The sequence below is a fragment of the Sapajus apella genome, unplaced genomic scaffold (assembly GCF_009761245.1).
Source record: "Sapajus apella isolate SASKATOON/1434 unplaced genomic scaffold, GSC_monkey_1.0 scaffold68, whole genome shotgun sequence".
Lineage (NCBI taxonomy): Eukaryota > Metazoa > Chordata > Mammalia > Primates > Cebidae > Sapajus > Sapajus apella.
In genome coordinates, this window is record NW_022437008.1 from 2,514,462 (window position 1) to 2,533,389 (window position 18,928).

Below are 18,928 nucleotides of genomic sequence, written 5' to 3' on the forward strand. Positions count from 1 at the left end.
TTGGGGTAGGGTCTATGAGGAGAGGGGAATTCTAAGGAGAGGAAAACTCCAGGGGAGGCAATTGCTGGAGAGAGGAGTCTTGGAAGGGAAATAAATTCAGGAGAAAGGCAGATTTTGAGGGATTGGTCTCTGAGAGAGATTTTGTGGATTTGCGGGGCGGGGTGTTCTGGGAAAGGGGCATTTGCCGGGAAGGGAGATTCTGAAGGAGGGAGATTCCAGAGGTACTGGGTCCTGACAAGAGGAAGATTCTGGGAAGGGTGACTGAGGGGACGAGGACCGAGTGGAGGGAGATTCAAGGAAAAGGGGGGGGTCTAAGCTGAGGGCTCTGAAGAGGGGCATTTGGGGTGGCCTTCTGAGAGGATTATGGGAAGAGCATTCTGGGAAGAGGAGCGTGAAAGGACAGAAATTTTGGTGAAAGGGAGATTCTGGGGGGAGAGGCCCTGAGGGGGAAAGGATTCTGGAAGAGGATCTCGAAGGAGAGGGATTCTAGGGAGGACAGGATTCTGGGAATCCTGTCTGAGAATCCAGCCAGATTCCTTAGGGTAGATTCCAGAGGGAAGATTCTGATGGCGGGGGATTCGGGGAGGAGGGAGCCCAGAAGAGAGAAAGAGTACAGGTGGTGGGAGGGTGGGAACTGATGTACAGAAGGGACGAAGGGAGATTATTAAAGGACCAGAACGCAAAGGAGAGCTGCGGCAATCCCCGACTGCAGAGGACGCGAAGCGCATTCCCTCAGCGTTCCCCTCAGTCCACACACGACCCTCCCAAGGCCCGCCTCTTTCGCCCACAGGACTTGTCCTTTCAGCCTCACAGGGCCCGCCCCCTCAGCGCCTAAGTGCCTTCCCACCGCAGATTAGACGCCTCGCCTCTTAGCCGCAACACAAGCCGTAAAGCTCTCTCTCGTCGCGACACAGCGCTCCAGGCGCCTGCGCAGACCCTGAAAACCGGCCAGGGTGGCCCCGAGCTTTCCTTTTCCGGTTGCGGCGCCGCGCGGTGAGGTTCTCTAGTCCACGTTCACAGCCATGCCGTCCAAGGGTCCGCTGCAGTCCGTGCAGGTCTTCGGACGCAAGGTGAGCCAGACGTCGGATGGGAAGGGGAGGGAAAGGAGAAGGCCGGGGTCTGGGAGAGGCCGGTGGGCAGGAAGCTAAGGGGGAACATGGGAGCTGGAGTCCGAGCTCACGCGGCCTCGCTTTCTCTTGTGTTTCACAGAAGACAGCTACAGCTGTTGCGCACTGCAAACGCGGCAATGGCCTCATCAAGGTGAACGGGCGGCCCCTGGAGATGATCGAGCCGCGTACCCTCCAATACAAGGTGCTGGGATCAGGCACGGGCGTTGAGTGGAGGGAGGAGTCTTGGAGACGAGATGGAGCTGTTGAAAACTGAGGGCTGGTATTAACAATGGGATGTTGAAGCTGTGTTGGGTGTAGAAAAGTGGGGTATTTGGTAATAGAGCTGGGCTTTGGTTCAGAAGATGTAAAAGCTGAGATGGGGAGGTTGAAGGTTAAGGGTTTGCCTTGAAAACTGGGATGTTTGGAAGATCACCGAACTGGGGTGCACCTAAAGGGTGGGGGGACATCGGCTTCTTAGTTTTATTTTCATAAGGATCAATGTTTTGATTCTGATAAATCCCAAATGTCTAAAGCAGGGTTTAGACATTGTAAGTGCTCAGTATGTACTAAAATAGCTTGAATTTCATTTGTTTTTTTGAGACGGAGTTTCGCTCTGTCGCCCAGGCTGGAGGGCAATGGCTGGAGTGCAATGGCGCGCTCTCGGCTCACTGTAACTTCCACCTCCTGGGTTCAAGCAATTCTCCTGCCCCGACCTCCCTGGTAGCTGGAAGTACGGGTGCACACCACCACACCCGGCTAATTTTTGTGTTTTTAGCAGAGATGGGGTTTCACTATGTTGGCCAGGCTGGTCTAGAGCTCTTGGCCTCAGGTTATCCACCCGCCTCAGCCTCTCAAAGTGTTGGGATTACAGGCGTGAGCCACTGCGCCCGGCCAAATTTGGGCTTGTTTAAATGCTTGCTTATGAAAGGGGTTCCTCTGCTACTTTTCCCTTCTCTGACTCTGTAGAGGGGCTTGCAGTGACAGCCTGATCCCCATCCTCTAGGATTACTTTGATGCCAGTGGTGGCAGAAGCCACAGAAGCAAGGGGAAGCCCAGTGAGATGGCTGAGCTGCGCAGCATGTAACTTAAATTCATTCCTCCTGTGCCTTTAGTTGCTGGAGCCAGTTCTGCTTCTCGGCAAGGAGCGATTTGCTGGTGTGGATATCCGGGTCCGTGTGAAGGGTGGTGGTCACGTGGCCCAGATTTATGGTGAGTCCTATGAACTGGGCGCAGGAGGGAGGTGGCTCTGGGAGGGAGGCCTTCAGAAAGCTCCCATACCCTTTAATTTTGTGTCTTCCTCACAGCTATCCGTCAGTCCATCTCCAAAGCCCTGGTGGCCTATTACCAGAAATGTGAGTGAGCATGGGTCCTTCCCATGAGGTGGGTGGGTATGTAGGGATCAAGTCAAGGACTCTGCTTATCTAAACCTTCATCATCCCTACTGTTCTCTCTAGATGTGGATGAAGCTTCCAAGAAGGAGATCAAAGACATCCTCATCCAGTACGACCGGACCCTGCTGGTAGCTGATCCCCGGCGCTGTGAATCCAAAAAGTTTGGAGGCCCTGGTGCCCGTGCTCGCTACCAGAAATCTTACCGATAAGTGCATCCTGATGATCAAAGTTCACCTGTATAATAAAGTTCTTGAGGGATTTTACTGTTTCAAGAACTGCCTGTGGCTTTATGTTGGTAGTGCATGTTTAACCAGACAGAATGCAGAAAACACTCTCGACTTACTGCCAGCCTGGATTTTAACCCTACCCAGAAGTGGTCACACTGGGCTTGGTGTGGATGGGTGAGGCAGAAGGTAGGGGGTCTCTGTCTCTACACCTCCAGTAGAGAGTCCAGTATGCAGACACAGCTGAGGTGGCAGTGGTTTGGGGCCACTGGTGGCTATAGGCTTTGGTGGATATATGGGTCATTCCCATATATCACCCATATGGGTGTCTATTTTTTCAATCCATTTACTGTGTCATAATGGCATATTGGGAAAGAACAGGAAATGTGTAAGATAAATCTTTATGATGAAACAGGGTCTCATTCTTTACCCCAGGCTACAGTGCAGAGGTACAGTCACTAACGGCCTTGAATTCCTGGGCTCAAAGGATCTTCCTGCCTCAGCTGTGACTCCAGGTTTGGTTTTTGTTTTTCTGGAGACAGTCTTGCACTGTCACCCAGGCTGGAGTGCAATGGTGCGATCTCTGCTCACTGCTACCTCCACCTCCCTGGTCCAAATGATTCTCCTGCCTCAGTCTCCCAAGTAGCTGGGATTATAGGTGCCCACCACCATGCCAGGCTAATACTGTATTTTTAGTAGAGATGGGCTTTTGCCATGGGGACCGGGGTCTGCTGGCTGGTAGAAGAGTAGCCAGAGAGGCCATGTCTCTAGTGAGTTTTCAGGTGCCTATTGCCTCAACTTGCTCATTTGCTTCCTTTGAACACCTGTGCTGGGCCATGTGCTCATCTTGGGGCCCTGGGTGACCACAGCCCTCTTCCCCCTCCCAAGGAGTCACAGATGAGGCGAGGGTTGCTGCCCATGCTGGAGGAGGAGTTGGGCTTCCAAGCACAGTGCATCCTCAGCATCTTGTATGGGTGCTTGGAAACGGACTTAAGCAAAACAAGCAGATGCTGGAATAACAGTCCTTAACATTGTTTAAATATTGGTTTCCGTATGCGTCCTTTCCCTTAAGGTCACAGTTTCCAAGAACCTATTGATGACGTTAAGTGAGGGCTTGTGGGGTGGCTAATAACTCATGAAGCTAGTGAACTTAATTGAGGAATGCAGTGATTCCTAGTTCCCTACAGCCAATAGGGAAGACCTCTTAAATGCTGAGGATGGGGCCGGTCCCGGTGGCTCAGGCCTGTAATCCCAGCACTTTGGGAGGCCGAGGTGGGTGAACCACCTGAGGTCAGGAATTCGAGACCAGCCTGACCAATATGGTGAAACCCCATCTCTCTACTAAAAATACAAAAATTAGCTGAGTGTGGTGGTATGTGCCTATGGTGCCAGCTACTCAGGAGGCTGAGACAGCAGAATTGCTCAAACCCCAGAGGCAGAGGTTTCACTGAGCCGAGATCGTCCCACTGCACTCCAGCCAGGGTGACAGAGCAAGACTCCTCCAAAAAAAAAAGGGAGTGGGTTCACTGAGCATCTAGTAGGTGGTCGTTGGTATCCACATCCCTGTGACGTTGGTGACACAGGATGGGAAAGCTACCCTAGTGGCAAAATAATGTTCTGCAGCTCGCCAAGTTTTGCATTGCAGCCAGTTAACTCGGGTTAACTGGGTTTAGCTGGCATTAACCTAAATATCCCGGAGAGGGCATCGGGCACCACCCTTGTCCTTTCAGAGCCCGGTTTAGCTGCAGCTCTGTAGAGGACTGGGCTCAGAACCAAGGTAGGCTGGCAGGAAAGGTATTCCTGAGGGGGCGACAGAGGTGGGGCCACGAAGCAGCAGTAGGAGTTGGGCGGGAGGGAGGAATGGAATTCACAGACACCAGGAGGAGGTGCGGAGGCAGGCCTGGAGCCCATGGTTTTCTCAGGGGGCCCAGAGACCCCCTTATTGAAGCTCCTGGCTCTTTCCAAGAGGCACAGCTGGGACACATCTGGACAGGAAAGCAGGCTCACCTCTCCTTCCCAGCTCCTGGTCTTTTAGTAGACAAGCCCCTTCTCCCTCCCTGCCTCCTCGAATACCGGGAATTCCAACGCCACTGGGAGCCCAGGCCAGGCCGAGAGCTTTCCTTCAGCTGGGAATGTGCAGCTGGGGCGGAGGAGGGGAGCGCCGGCTGTGGTCCTGACCTTGGGGAGGCTGCAGTGGAGTGGATCATTCCAGGCTGAGGAGTTCACCTCCGCCACCACGGGGCCCCTGGGAAGCAGCCCCAGCCCTGGCGGACAGTAGCCAGTCAATAAACAGTAAGTGAGCAGAAGCCAGCAGCTAGCATTTATTGAGCCAGGCCCTGCGCTGGCAACTGTACTCAGCTAATTAGAATCCCTGGGGCGTGCACAGCACCAGGCCACAAGCTTCATGCGGGCAAGGCAGTGTTCTCTCTTGTATCCCCACTGGCAAGAACAGTACCTGGCACAGGACACGCACTTTTATTTATGCATTTTGTTTTATTTTTTTGAGATGGAGTTTTGCTCATCTCCCAGGCTGGAATGCAGTGGGCGATCTCCACTCACTGCAACATCCACCTTCCAGGTTCAAGTGCTTCTCCTGGCTCAGCCTCCCGAGTAGCTGGGATTACAGGTGCCTGCCACCATGCCCGGCTTATGTTTTGTATTTTTAGTAGAGATGGGTTTTCACCATGTTGGCCAGGCTGGTCTCAAATTCCTCACCTCAAGCGATCCACCTGCCTCGGCCTCACAAAGTGTTGGGATTACAGGTGGAGCCACTTCGCCTGACCAGGACAGGCAAATTTAATAGTAGACTTGAGCCAGGCTGTGTGGATTTGAGTCTCAGTGCTGTACCTTCCTAGCCGTGTGACTAGGCAAATCCCTTAGCCTCTCTGTGCCTGCCTCAGTTTCCTCACCTTTTTTTTTTTATATACGGGCTTTCGCTCTTGTTACCCAGGCTGGAGTGCAATGGTGCGATCTCGGCTCACCGAAACCTCTGCCTCTTGGGTTCAGGCAATTCTCCTGCTTCAGCCTCCTGAGTAGCTGGGATTACAGGCACGCGCCACCATGCCCAGCTGATTTTTTGTATTTTTAGTAGAGATGGGGTTTCACCATGTTGACCAGGATGGTCTCGATCTCTTGACCTCGTGATCCACCCGCCTCGGCCTCCCAAAGTGCTGGGATTACAGGCGTGAGCCACCGCGCCCGGCCCAGTTCCCTCACCTTTAGACTGAGGATTAAAAAACATTTTCGGCCGGGCGCGGTGGCTCATGTCTGTAATCCCAGCACTTTGGGAGGCCAAGGTGGGTGGATCACCTGAGGTCAGGAGTTCCAAACCAGCCTGGCTAACATGGTGAAATCTCGTCTATACTAAAAATACAAAAATTAGCTGGGCGTGGGGGTGGGCACCTGTAAGGAAGCTGTGCAGGAGAATTGCTTGAACCTGGGAGGTGGAGGTTGTAGTGAACCAAGATCATGCCATTGCACTCCAGCCTGGGTGACAAGAACTAAACTCTGTATCCCAAAAAAAAAAAAAAAATTCAGATTCCCAGCCAGGAATGAATGATGACTCACACCTGTAATCCCAGCACTTTGGGAGGCCAAGGTGGCCAGATCACTTGAGGTCAGGAGTCTGAGACTAGCCTGACCCACATGGCAAAACCCCATCTTTACTAAAATTACAAAAATTAGCTGGGCATCGTGGTGCACGCCTGTAATCTCAGCTACATCTGGAGGCTGAGGCATGAGAATTGCTTGAACCCGAGGTGGAGGTTACAATGAGCCAAGATCATGCCACTGCACTCAGCCTGGGTGAAAGCGTGAAACTCTGTCACTGGGCATGGTGGCGCGTGCCTGTAGTCCCAGCCACTCGGGAGGCTGAGGTGGGAGGATCTCTTGAGCTCTGGAGTTCTGGGCTGTTGTGGGCTATGCCAACTGGGTGTCTGCACTAAGTTCAGCATCAATATGGTGACCTCTCGGGAGTGGGGGACCGCCAGATTGCCTCAGGAGGGGTGAAGTAGCTCAGGTTGGAAATGGAACAGGTCAAAACTCCCTTGCTGATCAGTAGTGGGATCACGCCTGTGAATAGCCATTGCACTCCAGCCTGGGCAACATAGGGAGACCCTGTCTCTTAAAAAAAAAAAAAAAAAAAAAAAAAAAAAAGGCCGGGTGTGGCAGCTGACGCCTGCAATCCAAGCACTTTGGAGGCCAAGGTGGGCAAATCACCTGAGGTCGGGAGTTCAAGACCAGCCTGGCCAACATGGTGAAACCCCGTCTTAAAAAAAAAAAAAAAAAAAGAGTGAAACTCTTTTCTCAAAAAAAAAAAAAAAAAAAATCAGATTCTCAGGCTCCTCCTGCCCTGGGGTCCAGATTCAATAGGTTGGGACTAGATCCCGTGATTTTGAATGATGCTCCTTAGCAAGTCAGGGTTTCAAACCTATTTGGAAAGTGGGAGGATATGCTCCCTAAATCTTCTCAATGATCCCAGGAGGCAGGTACTGTTGTCTTCATTTCATAAATGAGAAAACTGGCTCAGAGGGAGGGCGCACACCAAATAAGTAAAGGTGGGACTTGAATTCATAGCCAGGACACCAAGGTGCTTCAGAGAATCCTAAGGGAGTTTAAATAATGTGCTAAAGCACAAGAGGTGCCTGGGTGTGGTGGCTTACGCCTGTAATCCCAGCACTTTGAGAGGCCAAGGTGGGTGGATCACGAGGTCAGGAGTTCGAGACTAGCCTGGCCAACATGGTGAAACCCCATTTCTACTAAAAGTATAAAAGTTAGTTGGGCATGGTGGCGGGTGCCTGTAATCCCAGTTACTTGGGGGGCTGAGACAGGAGAATCACTTGAACCCTGAGCCCAGGAGGTGCAAGTTTTGGTGAACGGAGATTGTGCCACTGCACTCCAGCCTGGGAGACAGAGTAAGACTCTGTCTCAAAAAAAAAAAAAAAAAAAGAAAGAAAAAAAGAACGAAGCACAAGAGGTTAAGTATTTGATATTTGATGAAAGCAGCTAATATCATCACCAAAGAAACTGCTTAAATTGTGCCACTCACTGGGCGTGCCACTCACTGGGCATGCCACTGCTGGAACAAGGGGCAGACAGAATGGCACATAAAAGCCTTTTGTCTCTATGACCTGAATTATTTTGCTGGGGGAGGGAGCATGTGGATAAATTGTACAGGCTGCAAACTTGGGGGAGGAATGAAGGGATCTGATGTATGTGAGTGGGCACAAGAATTGGGATATTCATGAGGAATTGGTGGGGAGGGTGCCAAGGGAAATCAGACAGATGTGGGACAGACTTATTCCAGAGCCCCAAAATTGATCTCCCCTGTCAGGATGGAATTGTCTTTTAAGTATCATGATACCAAGTTCCAGAAGAATCCAGTGAGGGAGGGTTGGGTGCACTGATAGACTGAGATGGCTGGTATGTATGGATGACAAAATGAGTGGATGAATGGGCAAAGATGGAAATATGGAGGGAGAGATGGATGGATGAATGGAGAGTGATGGACAGAGAAGATGGTTAAGTGCGATGATGGATAAATGGATGGAGGGATGAAATGCCAAATGGAGGAAGGATGATAAAGGGATGGATGCGTGAATAAGGCAGACAGTTGGATAAGCAAGGCAGACAGGTGAGGTGATGGATTGGACGATGGGTAGATGGAGAGGAAGGCCAGATAAATAGCTGCATGCATCGGTGGAAAGATGGCTGGATGGACAGGTGGGGAGATGGCAGGGTGGGTGAGACGAATGGATGATGTTGGGACACATGAACTGCATAAATTGCCAAGGGAATGGGTTTCTAGGGGTCTACTCGGAGCAAAGCTTTTTAACTTGACTTTCCTGAATGGGCATCAAGCAGTTTATACACTCACTGAAATCACACGCCGAATTATGTTGGGACCATTTTCTAATAATTCTCAAAGGAGCCTGAGATTCCCCAAGTGTTCAGAACCACTGATTTGTTCTGTGTCAGACCTTCCCGTTCATTGTCTTGTCATCCCGCACCACCTCCAGAACGGGAAAATACACATCATCGCATGAAATAATCAGTATTAATGACATCCCCTTCCCATCCCTGTGGATCAAGGCAAGAAGGGCCATTCTCTGACGCAGATACCAGGAGCTAAAAAGCTGCAGCAGTTTTGAGGCCTGCGTTCAGCATCTGGACTTCTGGGTCAAGTTCTGAGAGTCTGTGGCATGTGGCTGAAGTCCTTGCTTTTGGGGGAGCTTCATATCCTGGCTCACAGGTGGAAGGGGGCATCGGGAGCCCCCTGGGCCCTGTGAAGGCCGATAGATTCCTGTGTGGAGGTCAAGAGAGCGGGGTGGTTCAAACGGACCTGGGCCTTGGCTGGCCGCAGCCGCCCACCCCCGCCCACGTGGATGCTGACCGTCGTGGCATAGCTGAGCCGCCTGGCTGGGGGAGGTGGTGGCTGGGGCTGGGGGGGCGGTGAAGATGCCCGTGACGTGGGGGCAGAGGACGACCAGGAGCCCCGGGAGGCTGTGGGGGCCTCTCCCCCGGGTCCCTGCCGCCGAGCCAGGCTCTGGCTGATATATGAGGCTGCCAGGTATCTGGAGAGGGCAGCTGCGCTGGGGCCCAAGAGCTGACGGCTGGACGGTGGGGGACTATGAGGTGGGGTCAAGTCTGAAGACTCCAACCTGGCAACATGAGAGGCTGAGGTGCCTCCTGGTTTGGACAAAACCATGGTGGTCTGAACTGGGGTGGGTAATAGCCCCTGAATGTCTTGGGAGCCTCCTCTTTCAGGTATAGGGGTGGCAGCTGGAACATGGGCATCTGTGAGGCTCTTCTGCTCCAACAAAGGTGTAAGTTTTTGGACCTGTGTGTCTGTAAGGCTTGGCTCCTTAGGTGGAGGTGTAGGCGCTGGAGCCTGGCTGTCTGGGAGGCTTCCCTGCTTGGGCAAAGTCGGGATACCTGGAACCCAGATGTCTGTGAGGCCTTGTGGCAGGGGCAAAGGTGGGGGAGCTGGAAGCCGAGTGTCTGGGAGGTCCTGGAACAAAGATGAAGGGGCATTGGCTGGGATCTGATAGTCCAGGTGGCTTCCACGTGCAGGCAAAGGTGAGGTACCTGGAGTCTGAATGTCTGGGGGGTCACACGGCAAGGGTGGTGGGGTGTTCCCTGGGCCCCGGTGGTCCAGGCTGCTTCCACACAAAGGCAAAGGCTGGATGTCTTGACTGCAGACAGGGTCTGGGCCCAGAACTTCCCTGGAACCTCCTTGCGTTGTTAGTGGGATATCAGTTGGGTTCCCGCTGTCTAGGTGGCCTTCTTGCTTGGGCACAGGAGTGGTGGCTGAAACTGTGAAATCAGAACAAATCTCCTTGGGCAAAGCTGGAGTGGTGGGGACGTGGATGTCCACATGGTGTCCCTGCTCAGGACAAAAGGTGGTGGATGGAGCTGGTATATCCACGTGGCTTCTATGCTCAGGCAAAGGAGTGGTGGCTGGAACTTGGATTTCTGGGTGGCCTTGATCAGGGAAAGCTGTAAGAGCCGGCACCTGGAGGTGTGGAGGGACTTCTTGCTTGGGCAAAGGTGTGGCAGCTGGAGCCTGGATGTGCCGGGAACCTCCTTGCTCAGGCAAAAGGGTAGCAACTGAAACGCGGATGCCCTGATGGTCTTGCTTAGGTGAACTGGAAACCTGCAGAACCTGGCCATGCGGGCTGCCTCCCTGCTTCGACAAAGGCGTGGCAGCCTGAACCCAGGCAGCAGGGCCCAGGGGGACAGACTCCTGGGCACACGTCAGCGGGAAGGCCAGCTCACACACCAGCACATGTCCAAAGGCGGGCAGGGGCCCTGAATGCAAAAAGAGGATCGAGTCAGGACCACTACCCCAGCTGGGACCACCTCTGCCAACCACGTACCCAAACCTCACCTGGCTCCACCTGCTCCTGGGGCAGGCAAGGGGATGGCTGGGGTTGGGCCAGAACCCGAGGCCGGCGGCGGGGGGCATTGGCTGATGCCCGAGTCTCCGCCCGCTGCATCTGCTGGATCCGTTCGCTGTAAAGCCGGGCCAGCTCTCGCACTCGCGATGCTGTCCTTTCCGAACTCGGGGCTCCTGCCTTCCCGCCGTCTCCACCCAGATCTGAATCTTCCAGGATCAGCAGTGGCTCTGGGAAGCCTGGCCGGGCCAGCTGCCCCTGCTCCAATGCCTGCCAGGCGCTCCGGATTTCTGAGCAAGAGCGGAATGCCAGCTCATCTGGGAATCCCTGATGTTGGGTGACATCCTGGGGCTGGAAGTCTGGGAATGATACCCCTTCTTCATCCTCCTCTGGCCCTGCCTTGCATCCTGAGGGGGGCTCTCCCAGTTTCCCAGGATTGCTTCCATGGAACAGTCCTCTTCTGGTGGCTGGAGCCTCAGTTGGTTCCTGCAGAGGCCCCTGGAGCCAGGAGTCACAGGGGAGGGCGGGAGTGCTGGAAAGACTGGGGCTGTCGGGGACACTAGGTATGGCTGGAAGGCAGGGCATCTCAAAAACACTGGGAATGTCAGACAGACTAGGAAGGCAGGGACCTTCGGGAATTTCACAGCGGCTGGGAATTTCAGGGAGGTTGGGCACGTCAGGAATTTTGGTAAGGCCGGGAATGTTGGGCATTTCAGCTGCGCTGGAACTTTCGAGCCCTTCCAGGACGTGGAGTGGGGAAGTCCCCCGTTCATCCATCTCCAGCCCTTCCTCCTCCTCCTCTTCTGAAGAGTCCCGGCTGGGCAGGGCTTGGAATGTGAGGCTTTCGCTGTCACCAGGCACCTGGGAGTCTCCAGGGAACTTGGGAATATCATGGGCTGATGGCTATAGTGGGCACAGAGGAGGCCAAATGTATCAGCACGGTGGCCGGGCGCAGTGGCTCATGCCTATAATCTTAGCACTTTGGGAGGCTGAGGCAGCCAGATCACCTGAGGTCAGGAGTTCGAGACCAGTCTGACCAAGATGGAGAAACCCGGTCTCTACTAAAAATACAAAAATTAGCTGGGTGTGGTGGTGGGTGCCTGTAGTCCCAGCTACTTGGGAGGCTGAGGCAAGAGAATCGCTTGAACCTGGGAGACAGAGGTTGCAGTGAGCTGAGATTATGCCACTGCACTCCAGCCTGGGCAACAGAGCAAAACTCCATCTCAAATTAAAAAAAAAAAAAAAAAAAAAAGTATCAGCATGGGCTGGCCTACCTGGTCCCTGGTCTGTGCACCCAAACCCAGAGGCCCAAGGGCACCACGAATGGGATAGCCAGCTCACCCCTGGATCTCGAAGGCCTCTCTGATTCAGCAGGTCCAGGATTTCTTCAGTGATTGAGGTCCCACAGGGGTCCAGTGCTGGGGGCCCAGCATCCTCCAGGTCCTCAGGGGGTCCAGAGCCTGAAACTGGTGGCTGAGATTCTGAGGGGTAGAGCTCCCCTTCGCTGCCAGTGTGCTGGGAGGGAAAGCAATGGAAGCAAGGGCTGAGACTCCTCCCTCACATGGAGGAACCCAAGCCCCAATCCCCTTCTTTTTTTATTTTTATTTTGAGATGGAGTCTTGCTCTGTTGCCCAGGCTGGAGTGCAGTGGCGCAATCTTGGCTCACTGCAACTTCCGCCTCCTAGATTCAAGCAATTCTCTGCCTCAGCCTCCAGAGTAGCTGGGATTACAGGTGCCCACTACCATGCCTGGCTAATTTTTTTTTTTTTTTTTTTGGAGACGGAGTTTCGCTCTTGTTACCCAGGCTGGAGTGCAATGGCGCGACCTCGGCTCACCGCAACCTCCGCCTCCTGGGTTCAGGCAATTCTCCTGCCTCAACCTCCTGAGTAGCTGGGATTACAGGCACGCGCCACCATGCCCAGCTAATGCTTTTTGTATTTTTAGTAGAGACGGGGTTTCACCATGTTGACCAGGATGGCCTCGATCTCTTGACCTCGTGATCCACCCGCCTCGGCCTCCCAAAGTGCTGGGATTACAGGCTTGAGCCACCGTGCCCGGCCATGCCTGGCTAATTTTTAGTAGAGACGGGGTTTCACCATCTTGGTCAGGCTGGTCTTCAACTTCTGACCTCATGATCCACCCACCTTGGACCCCCAAACTTCTGGGATTACAGGGGTGACCCACCGCACCCCAGGTCCCAATCCCCTTCTGTGTGTGTGTGTGTGTGTGTGTGTGTGTGTGTGTGTGTGAGAGAGAGAGAGACAGAGAGAGAGAGAGAGAGACTAAGTCTTGCTCTGTCACCCAGCCTGGAGTGCAGTGGCACCATCTCTGTTTACTGCAACTTCTGTCTCCCGTACAGAAGATTTTCCTGCCTCAGCCTCCCGAGTAACTGGGATTACAGGCACCTGCTACAATATGCAGTTAGTTTTTGTATTTTTAGTAGAGATGGGGTTTCTCCATGTTGGCCAGGCTGGTTGCAAACTCCTGACCTCAAGTGATCCGCCTGCCTCGGGGCCTCCCAAGTGCTGGGATTACAGGCCTGAGCGACTGTGCCTGGCCATTTTTTTGTACTTTTTATAGAGATGGGGTTTTGCGGCCGGGCGCAGTGGCTCACGCCTGTAATCCCAGCACTTTGGGAGGCCGAGGCGGGATCACGAGGTCAAGAGATCGAGACCATCCTGGTCAACATGGTGAAACCCCGTCTCTACTAAAAAAATACAAAAAATTAGCTGGGCATGGTGGCGCGTGCCTGTAATCCCAGCTACTCAGGAGGCTGAGGCAGGAGAATTGCCTGAACCCAGGAGGCGGAGGCTGCGGTGAGCCGAGATCGCGCCATTGCACTCCCAGCCTGGGTAACAAGAGTGAAACTCCGTCTCAAAAAAAAAAAAAAAAAAAAAGAGATGGGGTTTTGCCATGTTGCCCAGGCTGGTCTGAAAGTCCTGGGCTCAAGCAATCCTCCTGCCTTGACCTCCCAAAGTAATGAGATCACAGGCATGAGCTGTCTGGCCCCAGTCCCCTTCTCATTCAGACCCAGGATTTTGGACCTCAAGTTCCCTTCTCTATCAGACTCTGAAGTCAAGGTGCCCAGACCCTATTTCAAGGTATCTCTTACCTTGAATCCAGGCTTAGCTGAGGATGGAGAGATGAGAGAGAGAAAAGCATTAGTGAGATGGTAAGGGAAAAAGAGTGATCCCCCGTAACTGATGAGGTGAAGCGACCACCCTTCCCCCACCCACCCCAGGTATCCCGCCAGGAGACAGACAGGGATGGAGCAGGCTGAGCCGGGGCAGTCACTGACCGTTCTGTGGGAACATGACATAAGCATCCTTCACCGGCTCTGCGGGGAGGACACAGTGATGTCAGGAGTCCAGGTCCCACCCTGATGCCTGGATCACCTTTAGGGGTGAGTGCTCACCAGACTGCCTGCGGCCTCGGCGAATCACAGAGGGCCCAGGAGATGAAGCTGTGGGAGGGAGGGCCAGAGCCCTGTGTGAGCCCAGCTCTGAGGTCCTAGGGAAGTGGGGGCTAAGGGCCGGGACTTGGGGATCCACCTCTTTTACCTGTATTCCTTCGTCCAGGGGTGAAACTTCTAGCATCTCGAGGTCGAGGAGACCCAAGTGGGGGTGTCAGGGGCTCTGGGGAAGGCTTACTTTTGGGGGCACCTGTGAGGAGAGTTTTGGGGCTAACAGCCAACTTTTTCTTGCAAGTAATTCCTCTACTTCCACACCCTCCCAACCCAAGGCCCCAACTCACAGTGTAGGCTGTTTTCAAGGAGAACTTGCTTTGCCTGAAAGACAGGAAGATGAGGGCTGAGATGGGTTGGTCACCACAGGGAAGATGCTTTAAGCACCGTATCATGTCCATTAATGGGTGCTTTTTCTTTTTTGTAGATCTCAATCCATCAGCCAGGTTGGAGTGCAGCGGTGTAATCGTAGCTCATGCAGCCTCCACTTCCTGGGTTCAAGTGATCCTCCTACCTCACCCTCCTGAGTAGCTGGGATTTCAGATGTGTAACCCCAAATCCAACTAATTTTTTTTTTTTTTTAAGAGACAGGGTCTTGCTATGTTGCCCAGGCTGGAGTGCAGTGGTTATTCACAGGTGCGATCCCCACTACTGATCAGCACGGGAGTTTTGACCTGCTCTGTTTCCGACCTGGGCTGGTTTACCCCTCCTTAGGCAACCTGATGGTCCCCCGCTCCCGGGAGGTCACCATATTGATGCTGAACTTAGTGCGGACACCCGACCGGCATAGCGCACTACAGCCCAGAACTCCTGGGCTCAAGCGATCCTACCACCTCGGCCTCCTTAGTAGCTGGGACTACAGACATGCGTCCGGCTAATTTTTTTTTTTTTTCAAATGGAGATGGAGTTTTTTTTTTTTTTTTTTTTGAGACGGAGTTTCGCTCTTGTTACCCAGGCTGGAGTGCAATGGCGCGATCTCGGCTCACCGCAACCTCCGCCTCCTGGGTTCAGGCAATTCTCCTGCCTCAGCCTCCTGAGTAGCTGGGATTACAGGCACGCGCCACCATGCCCAGCTGAATTTTTTGTAGTTTTTTTAGTAGAGACGGGGTTTCACCATGTTGACCAGGATGGTCTCGATCTCTTGACCTCGTGATCCACCCGCCTCAGCCTCCCAAAGTGCTGGGATTACAGGCGTGAGCCACCGTGCCCGGCCGTCAAATGGAGTTTTTGCTCTCGTTGCCAAGGCTAGAGTGCAAAGGCTGCAAAGGCGGGACTCGGCTCACTGGAGCCTCCGTCTCCCGGGTTCAAGCGATTCTCCTGCCTCAGCCTCCTGAATAGCTGGGATTACAGATGCTGGCTACCATCCTCGGCTAATTTTTTGTGTTTTTAGTAGAGATGGGGTTTCACCATGTTGGCCAGGCTGGTCTCGAACTGCTGACCTCAGGTGATCCATCAGCCTCAGCCTCCTGAAGTGCTGAGATTACAGGTGTGAGCCGCCACGCCCCGCCCCAGCTAATTTAAAAATGTTTTTTAGAGACAGGGTCTCACTATGTTACCCAAGCTGGTTTCAAACTCCTGGGCTCAAGTGATCCTCCCGCATCACCCCCTCGAAGCACTGGGATTATAGACATGAGCCACCACAGCCAAACTGATGGGTGCTCCTACTGGTCAGGCCCATGATGTGGCTGGGGACCGTGAATCATCACCACAACCCTAGGATGAAGGTGCTATCATTCCTCTAGGTGAGAAATTAAGGCTCAGAGAGGTTAAGTTACTTGCCCGTGGTCAGAAAGCAGGGACATGGTAGAGCTTAGATTCAAATCCAAGAAGCAGGAATTCTGCACTTTTTTTTTTGTTTTTTGAGACAGAGTTTCACTGTTGCTGCCCCAGCTGAAGTGCAGCAGTGTGATCTTGGCTCACCACAACCTCTGCCTCCCAGGTTCAAGCGATTTTCCTGCCTCAGCCTCCCAAGTAGCGAAGATTACAGGCATGCACCACCATACCTAGCTAATTTTGCATTTTTAGTAGAGACGGGGTTTCTCCATGTTGGTCAGGCTGGTCTAGAACTGCTGACCTCAGGTGCTCCACCTGGCTCGGCCTCCCAAAGTGCTGGATTACAGGCATGAGCCACCGCGCCCGGCTGGAATTCTGCACTTTTAGTGATCACATTATAAGAGACTGCTCTGGCATTGGCTGGGTGGGGGGTCTCCTAGCACTATTGGGGGAGGGTATCTCCAGCAACTCAGAGGGCCCCCGGCTGTGGCAGGAGCTGTACCTTGGCAGGGATGGAGGCGGGGTGGTTCTCAAAGAAGAGGCGCTGGAGACAGTGAATCCACAGCCTCTTCTCTTCTTGGTTCTTGGCCTGGGGGCAGGATGGAGTAGAGTCAGGGGCCAGGTGTGAGGTCTTAAGGCTGGGAGTATCCCTACCAGGCCGGCCTCACTACGTGCTCACCTGGAGCAGGTGTCTGTGCTTGGGAATGGTCAGATCAGACACCTTGAATCCCAGAGGGTCTCGGGGACTCTCGCTCACACTCAGATTGCAGCACTGGAAGGAAAGAGAGGGGCAGCAAGCTCAGAGACCTTGGGCTCAGCGATTCCCCTTGTACAGATAGCCTTGGATGCGTATCTGGATCCTACTCCCTGGGAAGATGTGTCCCACAAGGCTGTGTGGTGGGTTTCCTCTCCCTTTTGTTTGCTTATTTTTTTTTGAGACATAGTCACACTCGGTTGCACAGGCTGGAGTGCAGTGGCGCGATCTCAGCTCAATGCAACCTCTGCCTCCCAGGTTCAAGCAATTCTTCTGCCTCAGCCTCCCCAGTAGCTGGAATTACAGGCACTGGCCACCATACTTGGCTAATTTTTGTATTTTTAGTAGAGATGGGGTTTCAACATGTTGGTTATGTTGGTCTCAAACTCCTGACCTCAAGTGATCCACACACCTTGGCCTCCCAAAGTGCTGGGATTACAGGTGTGAGCCACTACGCCCAGCCTTCTTCCTTTTTTTCTTAAGTGGGGCAGCTTTCATTCTATACACTAGAAAGCAAGCCTCCCTTGGATTCCATTCTCAAACACAAGAAAATGTAGCAGGGTCCCCTGGCCCACCCTGTTGGGCACACGGGTACAAGTATGTGGGATATACTTTGTAGGTAGTGTTCTAGCCCCACCCCATCCCGAAACTCACAAAGATGTGGCCTTTGTAGGTGTACTCCAGCCCCCTGCGCTTGGCCACCAGCAGCATCCGAGAGAACAGGAAGAGCAGCCGCTCACCCCCTCGTAGCCGGGGGCCACCCCCTCCACCTCCTCGGAATGAGCCCTCCAGCACCAGCTCCCCAAAAGCACTCAGCTCCGGGCCAGTCCAGCCACCCAGTCGCCGCTGCACTTCCTGCCAGGACCCCGCCAGGTGCGCCAGGCACAGAGACGAGCATAGGTAGGTGCCACACACACACCAAAACAGGGGGGTTAGCAACAGGGCCATGCTGTGTCCCAGCCAACCCTCCAAGGCTACCTTTGAGGCACTGATCCCCCCACCCACCCCCAAAACCCCCTTGCTCACTCCCTCTTCCAGTCAGCCCAGCCCACCCTGGGGCCACCTGGAGACGCGCCGCGTGCTCCTGTTTGCGCTTCATGTCGTTGATGTACCAGGCAACTGCTGTCATAGACACGATAGCTTCCTCCACCATCTCTCGGCCCCCGGCCCCTGGGCCCTCTGCCCAGTGTTTCCCTAGTTCCTGCCAGGCAGCCACCAGGTACGCACGGATGAGAAAAACAGAGAAAGAGAAAGAGAATGAGAGTAACAGGAGATGGAGCACTGTAAAGGTGGGGCGAAGGCCGGGTGCGGCAGCTCGCGCCTGTAATCCCAGCACTCTGGGAGGCTGAGGCAGACGGATCACCCGAGGCCAGGAATTTGAGACCAGCCTGGCCAACATGGTGAAACCCCGTCTCTACTAAAAATAATTTTAAAAAAAAGGCTGGGCATGGGGGTGGGAGCCTGTAATCCCAGCTACTCGGGAGGCTGAGACTGGAGAGTTGTTTGAACCAGGGAGGTGGAGGTTGCAGTGAGCTGAGATTATGCCATTGCACTCCAGCCTGGGCAAAAAGGGCGAAACTCTCTCGCAAAAAAAAAAAAAAAAAAAAATAGGTAGGGGCAGAGATGGAGAAAGACAAACAAGCAGAGACAGGAAGTAGAATAATCTGGTGCCAGGCGCCACTGCCAGCAAGACCCTACACCAAACACTGGTCCACTTTCTTTCCTTTTTTTTTTGAGACAGAGTTTCGCTCTTGTTACCCAGGCTGGAGTGCAATGGCTCAATCTCGGCTCACTGCAGCCTCCGCCTCCTGGGTTCAGGCAATTCTCCTGCCTCAGCCTCCTGAGAAGCTGGGATTACAGGCACGTGCCACCATGCCCAGCTGATTTTTTGTATTTTTAGTAGAGACGGGGTTTCACTATGTTGACCAGGATGGTCTCGATCTCTTGACCTTGTGATCCACCCGCCTCGGCCTCCCAAAGTGCTGGGATTACAGGTGTGAGCCACCGCGCCCGGCTTTCTTTCCTTTTTATTTTACTTTTTTTGGAGACAGGGCCTTGCTCCGTCCCAGACTGGAGTGCAGTGGCACAATCACATCTCACCACAGCCTCCAACTCCTGGGCTCAAACAATCCTCCCACCTCGGCCTCCGAGTAGCTGGGACTGCTGTTGTAAGCCGCTGTGCCAGGCTAATTTTGAAATTTTTTTTTTTTTTTTTTTTTTTTTTGACGGAGTGGTTGGTTTTGTTACCCAGGCTTGGGGGGAGGTGGGGGGACGTGGGCCCCCCCCCCCCGCCCCCCCCGGGGTTAGGGACTTTCCCTC

At 53.6% G+C, this 18,928-nt stretch overlaps 2 protein-coding genes across 6 annotated transcripts in view; one reads left to right on the forward strand and one right to left on the reverse strand.

Annotated features, from left to right (window-relative positions):
• The first annotated feature begins 902 nt into the window (after positions 1 to 902).
• On the forward strand, positions 903 to 2,775 carry RPS16 (ribosomal protein S16). Of its 2 annotated transcripts, XM_032248819.1 has the most exons (5): positions 903 to 1,070; positions 1,210 to 1,311; positions 2,222 to 2,318; positions 2,414 to 2,461; positions 2,564 to 2,775. In XM_032248819.1, the coding sequence occupies exons 1-5, from the start codon at positions 1,023 to 1,025 to the stop codon at positions 2,707 to 2,709; spliced, it is 441 nt and encodes a 146-aa protein (XP_032104710.1). In that variant the 5' UTR covers positions 903 to 1,022; the 3' UTR covers positions 2,710 to 2,775. The 2 variants fall into 2 exon arrangements, with proteins under 2 accessions (XP_032104710.1, XP_032104709.1); XM_032248818.1 differs by having other exon boundaries at positions 2,222 to 2,461.
• Positions 2,776 to 8,611: 5,836 nt separating this feature from the next.
• Positions 8,612 to 18,928, reverse strand: part of PLEKHG2 (pleckstrin homology and RhoGEF domain containing G2) — a 16,639-nt gene continuing 6,322 nt past the window's right edge. For 2 of the 4 annotated variants that reach the window (XM_032248821.1, XM_032248820.1), the window contains exons 8-19: positions 17,673 to 17,810; positions 17,264 to 17,464; positions 16,535 to 16,627; positions 16,358 to 16,444; positions 14,373 to 14,406; positions 14,180 to 14,281; positions 14,035 to 14,082; positions 13,918 to 13,956; positions 13,732 to 13,748; positions 11,961 to 12,134; positions 10,613 to 11,522; positions 8,612 to 10,533 (exon numbers count right to left, since the gene is read on the reverse strand). In XM_032248821.1, coding sequence (XP_032104712.1) covers positions 8,969 to 10,533; positions 10,613 to 11,522; positions 11,961 to 12,134; positions 13,732 to 13,748; positions 13,918 to 13,956; positions 14,035 to 14,082; positions 14,180 to 14,281; positions 14,373 to 14,406; positions 16,358 to 16,444; positions 16,535 to 16,627; positions 17,264 to 17,464; positions 17,673 to 17,810 — 3,408 coding nt within the window. In that variant the 3' untranslated portion in view covers positions 8,612 to 8,968. The remainder of the gene's footprint in view (positions 10,534 to 10,612; positions 11,523 to 11,960; positions 12,135 to 13,731; positions 13,749 to 13,917; positions 13,957 to 14,034; positions 14,083 to 14,179; positions 14,282 to 14,372; positions 14,407 to 16,357; positions 16,445 to 16,534; positions 16,628 to 17,263; positions 17,465 to 17,672; positions 17,811 to 18,928) is intronic. The other 2 variants (XM_032248823.1, XM_032248822.1) reach the window with 2 other exon arrangements.